General features: G+C 45.0%; 1 protein-coding gene across 19 annotated transcripts in view; it reads right to left on the minus strand.

Moving 5' to 3' along the window:
• Positions 1–11,798, minus strand: part of PEX5 (peroxisomal biogenesis factor 5) — a 31,516-nt gene extending 19,718 nt beyond the window's left edge. For 2 of the 19 annotated variants that reach the window (XM_025402816.1, XM_025402810.1), the window contains exons 1-10: positions 10,734–10,894; positions 9,960–10,122; positions 9,653–9,688; positions 9,216–9,348; positions 8,867–8,998; positions 2,844–2,946; positions 1,821–1,911; positions 1,316–1,426; positions 965–1,057; positions 49–168 (exon numbers count right to left, since the gene is read on the minus strand). In XM_025402816.1, the coding sequence (XP_025258601.1) occupies positions 49–168; positions 965–1,057; positions 1,316–1,426; positions 1,821–1,911; positions 2,844–2,946; positions 8,867–8,998; positions 9,216–9,348; positions 9,653–9,688; positions 9,960–10,106 (966 nt within the window). In that variant the 5' untranslated portion in view covers positions 10,107–10,122; positions 10,734–10,894. Of the gene's footprint in view, positions 1–48; positions 169–964; positions 1,058–1,315; positions 1,427–1,820; positions 1,912–2,843; positions 2,947–8,866; positions 8,999–9,215; positions 9,349–9,652; positions 9,689–9,907; positions 10,196–10,268; positions 10,895–10,952; positions 11,322–11,673 lie in introns of those variants that run through there. The other 17 variants (XM_025402815.1, XM_025402814.1, XM_025402812.1 and 14 more) reach the window with 17 other exon arrangements.
• Between the last annotated feature and the right edge of the window lie 1,220 nt (positions 11,799–13,018).

Here is a 13,018-nt window from a genome sequence, read left to right on the forward strand (position 1 = left end):
AAAAAGAAGGAAGTTCTGGAACTGAAAAACTAAGAGTTTTTACCTTACCTTATCATAGGTAGCTGACGTGAGGTCATCATAGTCAGAAAGCCAGGGGTGAGCCTCAGCATCCCGTTTTGCCATCTCCTCCAACTCTGCCTGCAACTTGTCCCAGAAATCGACATCAGACTGTAAGGAAGGGAAGGCGGATAGAAAAAGGAGATCCATCATGACCACCCCACCCCACTCTCAGCTCTGCTGGGACTGATTCCCTAAGGCAGCAGTTCTTGAATTTCAACATGGTTAAGAATCATGTGAATAACTTTTTAAAAATGCAGATGGCCGGATCCTATCCCCAGATACTTATTTAGTAGTCTGGGGTGATGGCCAGAAATCTGTAGTTTAGTTTTGTTTTGTTTTGTTTACTTTTTTGTTTGAGACAGAGTTTTGCTCTTGTTGCCCAGGCTAGAGTGCAACGGCATGATCTCATCTCGTTGCAACCTCCAACTCCCAGGTTCAAGCGATTCTCCTGCCTCAGCCTCCCAAGTAGCTGGGATTACAGGCATGCGCCACCACACCACGCAAATTTTGTATTTTTAGTAGAGACATGGGGTTTCTCCATGTTGTTGAGGCTGGTCTCAAACTCCTAACCTCAGGTCATCCACCCACCTCGGGCTCCCAAAGTGCTGAGATTATAGGCATGAGCCACCATGTGTGGCCCAGAAATCTGCATTTTTGAACAGCACCCACCCCATCCCCAAGCAACTCTGACACAGATGATCCAGGACAATTTGCACCATCTTGGATGCTCATACACCCACTCACTCCAAGACACCCACTCACTCCAAGGCACCCACTCACTCCAAGACACCCACTCACTCCAAGGCACCCACTCACTCCAAGACACCCACTCACTCCAAGGCACCCACTCACTCCAAGGAGTGTTTTCTTTCGGGTTGCCTCCTCCTGCACTATCTGCCCTCACCTCTATAGCTGACTTGGCTCGTTCAAACTCCATATCAAGGGCAGATGTGTTTACTGGTCTTGTGAACTGGTCAACCCAGGCATCTGATGTGCCCTGCGACAAAAAAGGATGGTCAGTATCATTACCACCAACTTTCCACCCTTCAGACACACACTAAATACCCACTAAACACCACCAACCTGGGTACTTCTGAGAAAACCATTCTCAGAATCTTTCCCACCCACTTGGGACCTGGGTGCTATCAAGACAAGCTGGCCTCATCCTTCCCCATCGGGGACCACTGACCACTGAACCCATGGCCTGGGCCATCAGCTGGCTCTGAAGTGGGACTGGAAAGTGACAATGTCCTACCTGCTGCTGTATAAACTCTGCTGCCCACTGTTCTGCCTGAGCTCGGCCCGACCCTGCACCGGACTCCAGGGACACCTGCCCTTCGCCAATCTGCCGCACGAATTTCAGGAACTGGGGCACAGAGACACACACAGGCCACTTGGGAAAGGACTTCCAGGTGTGCACTCTCAATCATGCCCAAGAGGAGCCTGTACTCACCCCTCCCCTGACCATCTCTAGCTGCAGACAAGATATGCTAAAGACCCTAAAAGAAGTAGAGAGCAAAAAGAAAGGGATTTCTGGCTCTAAAGACGTGAAAAGGCATCAGAAAAAAGAGTTAGTAGGCAAGGGGACGAGGGAATGAACACTAGAAGGAAGAGGCAGGATCTTAAGTCTCTGTTCTACATACAGGAAGGAAGAGACCCAGGATCTCTTCTCCTTCTCTTTAAACTGGGGTAAGAGAAGCAAGAGTCTTGCCTTCCAAAACCAGCTCTGCTGGGCAAAGCAGCAGAGGGATGTGGCTCACCTCAGAATTAGCCAATTTGGGGTCATCCACTTTGGCCACAAAGTCACTGGCCGTGTGCTGCAGATCCTCCTCAGGATGATATTCATCATACCTGGAACGGGTAAGAACTAATTTTACACATTAGTCTGCCATCACCTTCCCCATGCTACTCCCCACTCCTAGCCCATGACAATGACAGTTCCTATGGGGGAACTCCATTCTTCTGTTGAGAACCTACAAACTCCAATTTGCATTATAGAAGGACATTTGGGCAGGAGTGTGAAAGTACTAGCTACATCCTTTTACCTCTCCCTTTCCCAAACACATCTTTGCATACAGATGGGATAGTAGCAGGCTCAAAATTAAGAAGGGAACAAGGTAAAATTATGAGCTTTAAGATGTAGTTATGAACTTCATATAGGATAGTTAGGATTCTTGAAAAATATATATATTTACATATATACATATATTTTAAAACAGCCTGAAAACTCCCTTCCTCCCAAATACAGCTGATATGTATATATGTATATATACATGTGTGTATACATATGTGCATGTATGTATATACATGTATGTGCATGCATGTATATGTGTATGTGCATGCATATATACATGTGTATGTATCTACATGTGTATATATGTATACGTGTATGTGTATACATGTATGCGTATATATACACATGTACATACACATGTATATATGTATGCATGTATACATATGTGTATGTGTGTGTGGCTCTGTGTGTGCACATGCATGTGCTTTTGTTTTTTTTGTTTTAAAGACAAGGTCTTACTATGTTGCTCGGGCTAGACTTGACCTCCTGGGCCCAAGCAATCCTCCCACCTCAGTTTCCCGAGTACAGGCACACAACCACCCAGTCCTTGAGTACATTTGAACCATAAATTCACAGGAGTAATAATCCAACGGGAAATCTTAAATAATAAAGTAAGTTGGTTTGAGAACGTGGACAGAGGAGGTTAGAGGAGGCGGGAAAACTCTCCATACTCCTTTCACAGGATTTGGAAAGAGGCAGCTGAACTCACCAGCGATCGGTGGCTGTTCCCTCAGGTTCTCCCAGCCACAGCTTCTCCTCTGATTGCTCCAAATATTCCTCAGCCCAGCGGGCGGGGGACACAGACAAGGGGTCTGCAAGGAGCAGAGAGGTGGGGAAATCACACGGGTTCATTCAGTGTGGGATCAGGGAAAGGGAAAGAGGTGTCCACATTCAACTGACCCTCTTAGCCACACCAAAGCAGACAAAGCTCTGTTGACTCCTTCAGAAACCCTTGGTCAAAAGAATATACTACTAAATTTTCAACAAACTCAATATCCAACCCATTCTCAAGGAGCCTGGGGCAGAAATTTACCGAGAGTTGGGAACAGGAGATCAAATAAGGAAGCTCAGGAAAGGATTAAGAACTAAACTCTTTTGCTTGAAGTACAAGATATTTCAGTAAGAAATAGGAAGCAGAAGGGCTTTCACTTTCCTCAAAAGTACAGCAGAGAGCCAGTAAGGAGTGAAGGGAGCACAGAAGGGCTCCTGTTCCTTAACCAACCCTCTGGCTTGTTCTCCCTCTACCCAGAGTTCACATAATCCCGGCCAAAGGAGCCTTATTTCATTGTAATCTGCCTACCAAGAGAACCAGAGAAGTGGAATGCTAGGTTAGAATGAAAGATGCATGGATCTGCTCTTCCCTATGGATGTCTGGTGGGTTTTTTCATTTTTTAATTGAAATGTAACATACAAATATGAAACCATACAATGTCTACATACAATGTCTACCAAACGTAGTGTACAGCTAAACTAACTTCCACTTATGAATACACTCACATAACCACCACCCGGATCAAGATACAGAATGTTTACAGTTCCCTCACAGGCTACCTCAGTCTCCCAGCCCGCAGAAGTAAACACTATTCTGACTTTTCTCACTTTTGATTATCTTTGAGTAGCTATGTTTTTTCAGTCTAAACCTAGAAACTGTCTCAGAAGCTCTAGTGACGAAGGGGACTGCTGCAACATCAGAATAAACCTATCAAGGCAACAAAGTCAATGAGGGTGCTGAACTGTTTTTCAACCTCCAGGACTTTGCCCTTTATATCCTGAGGCCAGAAAAAAAAACAAGGAGACTGACTGCGGGCCCTAAAGAACAAGGAAACAAAGAGAAGCTACAAGCCTGCAGTGTTCTTTCCTTCTGCCCTGTGTCCAGAACTAATCTTACTCGTTAGTCTGCCATCTTCCCCTGCTATTCCCCTCTCCTGGCCCAGGACAAGGACAGTTCCCAAGGGGGAACTCCATTCTCTTGTTGAGAACCTACTATCTCCAATTTGCATTAAAGAGGGACATTTGGGCAGGGGTGTGAAAGTATTAGCTGATACTAGCAGTCTGTCCCTAGTTTCAAGATCTGACTGCCCTTGCTTTTAACAGTGAGAAAGTCAACTTACCCCTTTGGTATTAAAGTACTAAAACTTTTACTCCATTTTAACTGAGACTTTGCCTGAATAACGTCAACAAAGTAGTCTCAAAATCTGAGCACGAAATGTCAAATGTGAAAAACAAAGGATCGAGATTCTCAGAATACACCTAATTATAAAAAATAATTACTACTTATTACATTATATATTATATATAATGTATATAAGACATTATACACATACAGCATTATACATTATACATATACCTTATATATAATATATAATGTATTATATAATTATATATCATATATCACGTATAATGTAATAAGAAATATGGTTGGCAATCGTTTTTTGACCACAGATCCGGTCTCTTAATTTCAAAGACTCTCAAAACTTCAATGCAGATTCTGCTCACTAGCTCTTACAGGAAGCATTTCTCTTCCATTTGCCCCAATGAGACTGTTGCCTCAAGTGTGGAGACAGAAAGGAGATGCTTAATACTCAAAGAGACTTTAAGATCTCCTAGTTCCTTAGTTCCATTCTTAGTTGAAATTCTTCGTTCCATTCTGTTGAAAAATAACTACTCCCTCCTCAACTCTCCAATCGTGCCTAACTCTCAACTACAGTATTTTACAAAAGCATATTCTGGTCCTAAGTGCTCCTCAAATTCACAGGAAATATTTCACATTGCTATGAAATGGTCCTCTCAAGGACCAAAAAAAAAAAAAAAAAAAAAAAACAGAAAAAATACAAAGCACCTTTGCATTTTTACAACAGACATGAGGACTTAACAATAGATATGAGGCAGTTTAGGGAAAAAAATCCCAGAGCTGAGAAAAGCCATCCTCAAATTTTGGTATTTGGCCATATTAGCCACAAGACCCAGAATTTCTTGGCATTGGGAACCTATCCAACAAAAGAGTCAAATAACCAAAAGAATCAGAAGAGTAACACATTGCCTTCACAACCTTTGAGAAATTTCTACAGAAAATCAGATCCACGTGGATACATCTGAGATCAAGGCAACTAAGGTCTAAAGAGGGGACGCCCCTGCCTGAGGTCATAGATTAGCAGAGTGAGAACAACCTAGACACCAAATATCCCACTCAAAATGTGCGCCTCGTATAATTTCTCATTGTTTACTCATTCCTTCTAGGCACATCTTTCCCAAGCTCAAAATTCAAAAACTCAGAACTTGCTACTACTTACTCATGAAAGTTTCTGTGTCTGCTAAATAGCAGCACTGTGGAGAAGAATACAGGTTCTAGGGTCAGCCTACCCACATTTAAATCCTAACTCCATCATTTATTCACTGTGCATCTTCAGACGAGTTACTCAACCTTCTTAAGTTTCCATGTCCTTATCGTTAAAGCAGAGATAACAGTAGGGGCTGCTGTGAAGACCAACGCACACAGTAACAAATGTTAGCTATTATCATTAGTCTGCTCATGGCAAACTTGTACCAAAAACAGAAAACATCACAATAAGACTGTTATTCCAAAGCCTCTCCTCCACCATCCAGAAAAGATCTGTTGCCAGTTATCTTCTGCTACTGCTATCTGTGGCTTTTCCCATGAAAGTGCAGGTTTATCTCTCACGATTATCATATGAACCTCATATACCATGTCAACCGAAGCTGTCTAAATTTAAGAACCCTGAAAGATGTGTTTTATCTCCAGATCTGAGCAAACACAAGATTTTTTGGCCCAGAAGACTTAAGATGGGAATTCCATCACAAAATAAGGTAAGCTAAAAAAATGAGCTTCATGTGGTGAGAGAATAGTTCTGTATCTCAATCGTGATGGTGCTTACACAAATCTACACATTTAATAAAATTGCATAAAACACACACACACAAATAAGGGCATGTGAAACTGGTAAAACCTAAAGAACTCTGATGATTGAAACAAGGGCAATTTCTTGATTTTGATCTCTGCATAACTGTTACGTAAAATGTTACCACTGGAGGAGACTGGGTAAAGGGTACACAGAACCTTCTTATACTTTTTTTTTTTTTTTTTTTTTTTGCAACTTCCAGGAAAACTAAGTACTTCCAAATAAAAAATTTAAATTTAAATAACTGAGCTGCAAAGTTCTTTTTAAAGTTGATTTTGACTCTTAACAATGAAGATTTTAAAATAAGAACTTAAAGAGTATAGCCTTCTTTCATCTCAAAATCTACTTACCTACAAAACCACGGTTAACCTACACAATTGATGTATCAGCCACAAATGCTATAATTAAAAATGAAGGATAATAAAAAAAAGTCAGTTATGACAAAACCAACTCCTTTCCTTTAGCTTTTTCTCCCAGACCTCCATTCATTCATTCAATACCAGAGGCCTACTACATGCAAAGCAATATACTGCTGCAAGAAGACATATGTATGAAGGCAGACTTCAAACAGCTCAATTCCAGTTCTAAGGTGTGCATGCCTCTGCCTCTGTGAAACAGGCACAATTCCCAAAGAATATACAAAATACTAGAAGAGCTCTACTAGGAGCATTTAACTGGTGAGACAGATCCAACATGTTTTTCTAAGGTTGTTTTTCATTTCAAGTTAAGGAAGATTTTACTGGCTGCACGCAATTCAGGCAATTGTAACAAAAATTTCATCCATCTCAATGCTCATAGTAGCAATGATTTTTTTGAGTTATCAACAATGACTAATGCCCACATTACAACAGAAGCCCCTCTGTGATAAGAGATAGCACTTAAGTCTATGGTTTATGTGAAAAACTGAGTTTCTGTCTAGGAGAGGGTCTTTGCTATGGTTCAGATTTTAACTTGTGGCAATTTCACAAAGAATCTCAACTTGAGGGAGGGTGCAGTGGTTCACGCTTGTAATCCCAGCACTTTGGGAGGCTGAGGTGGATTACTTAAGGTCAGGAGTTCAAGACTAGCCTGGCCAACATGGTGAAACCCTGTCTCTACTAAAAATACCAAAATTAGCCAGGCATAGTGAAACACACTTGTAGTCCCAGCTACTCAGGAGGCTGAGATGGGAGAATTCCTTGAACCCAGGAAGCAGAGGTTGCAGTGAGTAGAGATCACACCACTGCACTCCACCCTCGGTGACAGAGCCAAGACCCTGTCTCAACAAAAAAAAAAAAAAAAAAGAATCTCAAGAGTCACACAGACATGAGTTTGACTATCATCTCTATTATTCAATGATCTTGCACAAAGTATTTAACTTTTCCAAATCTCAGTCTCCTCATCTATAAAATGAGGGGAAAATATCCACCTTGTAAGTGTTACTGTGAAGTTCTAATGAGCTTAAGAAGATAAAATGCTCAGCACTATTAACAAAGCCAAGAGCACCTGCTGTTCTACCTTAACTCCAACTTATGGGTGGGAAAGAGACACGTGATAAAACAGACCCACAGATCTTATTAAAGATGAGTTTTAGTTTTTAGATTTGGGGTTTTTCTCTTGTGTGCGGAGAAGCCCATCCTAAACATGGGCCTCCTTCACACACATTTGTCCCTGATCAGATAGGCTTAAGGTAAGAAGAATCAATCCTAAAGGATGCAAGGAGCAATGGATGCTCTCAAGGAAAATTAGGCTGAGACCTTGAAATCTGTAGCAAAGCAAGACAGAACATAAATTAAAATGGTGGGGGTAGAAACCAATCCAGTCCCTTTAATCATCTCAGAAAAATTCAGGAACCATGATGATGGGACTCCCCGAGATCCTGGAACTTTGTAACTTTCTCCATGTGTATCTCTTGTTATTCTTGATTTCTTAAACTGGAAAAAGGCTAACTTTTGAGAGCAAGCAGGAAGAGGAAAGCTGAAGAGACTGCCCTTCCCACCATGTCCCTGATTAGATAGGCTTAGGGCAAGAAGAATCAATCATAAAAGATGCAGGGAGCAATGGATGCTTTCAAAGAGGAAAAATTAGGCTGCGACCTTTAAATCTGTAGCAAAGCAAGAAGAGCATAAATTGCAGGCATGGCAGTATAGCATCACAGTTAAGGCCGCAGGGTCAGGAATCATTCAAATCCAGGATCAAATCCCAACTCTACCACTGACAAAGCTGTGTAACCTTGGGCACACTTCACCTCTAAGCCTCAATTCTCTTATCTTTAAACTAGGTCTAAAAACAGTAACTACTCTCAAGGAGAGTAAGTAGACAATGCATTCAAAGCATGTAACACAAGGCCTAGAACATAACTATCATTATTAATTTTTATTATGATCATCATGGTATGGTCTTTACCTTCTAAAACCACATATTTCAGGCACTTGAACGTCACAATACTCTGAAGGCCCCAGTTCTGTTCAAAATAACTTAATGCCAGAATCCCAGGTGCCGCAGTGAATACCCTCCTCTTCAGCAACACTGCCATCCATCCAATCTGCAGATCCTCTCCACCAAACCACAGTGATAAAGCTCCAGGTAACAAAAAGGACAACCTACCTCTTCGTTCTCTCTATCCAAAAGCTCTTATCGAGTACAAACCCAGTCCTCTGTTTAATATACATTTCATTCTGTTATCACCTAAGGGAAACTGAGTTCAGTACCCTAACCCTCTAGAAATGAGTCATGAGGCCAGAAAAATCGTAATCACGCTACACCCTGAACAGGGGAAGGGCATAGAATTCTGCCCCATAGAAGCCAGTATAGATTTTCGCATAACAAGCTTCACCTGTAACTTCAGAGATGAATTCTTGGGACCAGTCAGTCTCATTATAATCCTGAGTTACATCCACAGCATCTCCAGCTGCAAGAAACTCCTGGGCCCAGTTCTCAGACAAGGCCAAGTCTGCCACACCAGGGGCTTAAAAGAGAAAGAGAGAAAGAAAACTAAGACAGAAGCAATACATACCATTCCATCATGCCTAAAGAACCCTGAGTACACGTAAAAACACTCTGTCACTTTTTCTGTCTCGTTCTGCATCTCAGTTCCCCAATGCCAGCAGCATCCAATGGAACCCCCTTCCTTGGCCCTGGCTACATGGAAAACAATCTCCCCTCCCACTAGACTCTGGACTCACCTCTCTGGGGAGCCTGGCGGAAGTTTGACTGTTCAATCTGCTGCATCTCAGCCAGGAGGTCATCCATCTTGAAGGTCTGAGGGGCACGGGACACAAGGGGTGCATTCTGGTCCTGCAGGAATTCAGCCACCAACTGCCAGAAGAGAAATGATGAAATGAACCCATAGGGTCAGGAGGCCCCAGCAAAAGACAGGACCTACTGGAGGGGGGATCCCAATGTCAGATACAAGGAAAGGAAAACACAGAAACTGGAGACACACAAACAGAAATTGTCTTTGCATAGATTTAGAAGCACAAAAAAAATACACTTAAAAACAAGCAGGCATTCTCATTTGGTCAGGAAAGCCCAAAAATTGAAATATGGGTGAACTAAGTTTAAAGGTAAAAACACAATGGGCAAGAGAAAAATGGGACAGAAAAGAGACTGGTCTATTTACCTCATCTTCAGAAGCTACTCCCAAAGGCTTGGAGGCCTAAGAGAGAAAGACAGAGACGCAAAATGGTGCAGTTCCTCTAAAATGAGGGGTTGATGAAGACCACAGGCATCTGAGCCTCGGTTTCTCCATCCATAAAATGGTTGCCTTTATTTAAAGGTGCACAAGGTTTTCTAGTGTTTAGTAAACGCTCATTAAGTGGTAACTACTATGATTTGCAACACAATAGAGAAAGCAGTTATACCAACATGTACAAACAGCCCCTCCACCTCAGACCACCACCTGGACTTTCCACCTCAACACCACTCACTGCCTCAGAGGCTGGGGCTCCGGGGGGCCAGGGGCCAGGCCTCAATCCCTCCTGCCGAAGAGCCTTGTCCTGGGTGAAGTGCCCGGCTAGCTTCATGAGCGGGTTGGCACCCCCGCATTCGGCCTCCACCAGCTCCCGCATTGCCATGGTGACCGCCAGCTCTCTGATGGACACAGGAGGTTTGGAACTGAGGTACCGAAGCCAGACTCTTCCCAGACCCACAACTCTGCCCGCACCTGAGGAAGGCACACAGGCGTCTGCCCCGCACTGGCCGCCCTCCACCCCAGTGCCTTTTGCTGTGACCCCCACCTCTGCCAGGAGTTCGAGGGAGGTCGGTACTCTCTCCTGCCGCCCCCCTCAAAGGCCACCGCTTCCAGCCTGTGCCTTTGCAGCGGCCTCCACGACTACGGTCTCGTGGGCTGGGGGCCAGCAGCCGCCCCCACAAAGGGGCCTGGAACCCGGGGGACTACGGGGACGCTTCAACAACCGGGCTGGACGGGGACACTGCCCGGGCAAGGGAGAGTGGGAAAACAGCCCGACCATACCCAGGCCCCCGCAGCCCCAGCATACGGTGAGCACCGCAGAGGGGCATTCCCTCCCCCTAAGTCACCGGAGCCCTTCCCCCGGCTCGGCCCGGTCCCTCCCGGCTCCCCACCGCCCATCTCCCCGGCCCTGCTGCCGCTCCAGCCCCGCCCCTGGGACCCGCGAGACCACCGCAAGGGTGGGGAGGGCCCAGGGACGCTGTCCCGCGCCCCCTCCGGGTCATGCGCTCACCGCCGAGCGCCGCGCCGCACGACCCGCCGGGCCACCAGGTGCGGGCTTGGGGGAGGGGAGAAGGGGGGGCGGGGAGTCAGGGGGCGGGGCTCAAACTTAAAGGGGCCGTGACCGCCCTGCTGCGGCCTAGGCCCAGCGGAAGCTGTCTGAAGAGGCGGGGCCTTAAGACTGCGTTGCAGCCTGACGGGAAGAGCCGTGAGTCTTAAAGGGGAAGAGCACCTTAGAGAGCAGGTCTTGGAGAGTCGACTCTAGGAGCGCTCAAAAAGGCCACGGGCCCTAGGATTTGTTTGACGGTAAGCTCAAAGAAGAATGGAGCTAAGAAGGGTTTCCCAGGTTCTGGGGGAAAGCCTAAGACGCGAGATCTTAGGCTCAGTTGATCCTGCCTCTTCCCTTGGGCGCATTGTGACCCAAGGGGATTCGCTGCCCCTTCTGAGCCTCAGTTCTCCCCTCTAAAATGGAGCTGGCTAATGTTCCCAAGCACAAGAAAGAGAAAGGCCCTAACACCAGGGACTGGGGAGTTCAGTCCGAGGCCTTCTTCAGCCTCCTAGGTCTGCCCCACTTCCAAATAACCCCTAGCGGGGCAGCGTCACTGTCTCCATGGAGACAGGGGCCCGCCCCCGCCTCAATCCCTCTCCACCTCTGCATAATGGGGAAAATAGCACTGAATGATGACAAATTCCGGAGACCAAAATAGGGTCCAACGCATCCTGAGATCTCGAGCTGGTAACGTACAGGGAAGGTGTACAGTGAGTCAGCCCTTCCTTCCACTAAGTCAACATAGCGGCCTTATTCCCACCACTCCAGGCTGGGAAAGCACAAACATACAAGAAATGCTTTTAATCTCGGAATAAGACTAAGCCTCAGGCCCCCTCATCTGCCAGAGAATGTGCTCTGCTGTCAAACCTCAAAGTCATTGGGAAACAAACCCCGATAATGTCACCCGGCTTCAAGACCAAGGGAGTCCTAGTGTCACGGAGAAGAGCAAGGAGGGGCCCAGGGCTGCCGGTAAATGAGCAAGGGCAGTAGTGCCAGACGAACAGAAGTTCCATCCCAGCCCAGGGTGCACGAGCAGAGAGCCAGGCAGGCAGCAGGTGGCGCCATGCGCCGGGTTTGTTCCCTGGCTGCTCTGCAGATTTCAAAGGTGGAGGCCTCGGGGCGGGGGCGGCCACAGGGAATGTCTGTGTAAACTAATCCCTGGGAAGACAGAGAAGCTGTTCTGACACCTCAGGGGAACAGAATGGCAGGGGAGAGACCATAAGGCTGTGCAACATTTCTCCTTTTCCTTGCCTTTTCGCCCTCTTTCAGACGCCCCAATCCTATGCCCCGTTTTCTCCTGGAGCACACAAATCCCAGCCCTTGGGTGTCCCCTGTTCTCAGGCTGCCATCGTGAGGAAAATACCTAGTACCTGATAAACTAAACCACACAAGGATGAAGAGATGCCCTCCAGAAGGTGCATGCTTTTAAAAACAGGACCCGTAGAGAGAGCAATGTTTAAAGGAACCCATCTGATACAGTAGAGTTTCAGAACATCAAGGCAACCAGAGTTTCCCAGTACCACTTAAACATCACCACACGCATAACCTTCTGCTCTGCTAGGAGTTTATCGACTGATTAGCAGTAAGTCACTTTGTGTGCAGATCCTGGAAGAATGCTAATAATAATAACTGATGTTTACTAAAATCCAGGCGTTGTGTAAAACACTTTGTGTATCTCAATGCTTTTAATCTTCTTAATACCCCTATTAAATAGACACTACTAGACCCACTTTACAGATAAGACTTGTGCAAAATCAGACGGCTAGGAAGTCAAAATTTAATCCAGGCATAACTCCAGGCACCTACTTCCCAGTCTTAGAGAAGACTTACTGATAAGCCCTAGAGATCTTTGATCTCCTGGGCCATAGAATCATTCACAGAACTTGGTCCACAGTCCCAGAGGTGCTGGGAAAGGGCTAACAGGCTGACTTTGTAGTTTAATATTTAATTTACTGAAGCTCTAGATTTGAAACCCTAGATTTTGTTAATCCAGGTTCAATTTTAAATTCTTATTCTACTCATAAAAGTAGTAATTTTTAAAAAATAAAAATAATAATTTTTACTTATTCTTTAATTAATGTTTGACAATTCAAGTTCAATAGGTTAAATCTTACCATGTTTAGACACATATTGCATTGACTGTGTGCCAGGCATTGTTTCAAGCACTTTTCAACTACTGATTTATTTAATCCTCCTAATAGTTATTAATAATAACTGTTATCCCCCATTTTACAAAAGAGGAAACTGAG

This window comes from Theropithecus gelada, chromosome 11 (assembly GCF_003255815.1).
Source record: "Theropithecus gelada isolate Dixy chromosome 11, Tgel_1.0, whole genome shotgun sequence".
NCBI classification, from domain to species: domain Eukaryota; kingdom Metazoa; phylum Chordata; class Mammalia; order Primates; family Cercopithecidae; genus Theropithecus; species Theropithecus gelada.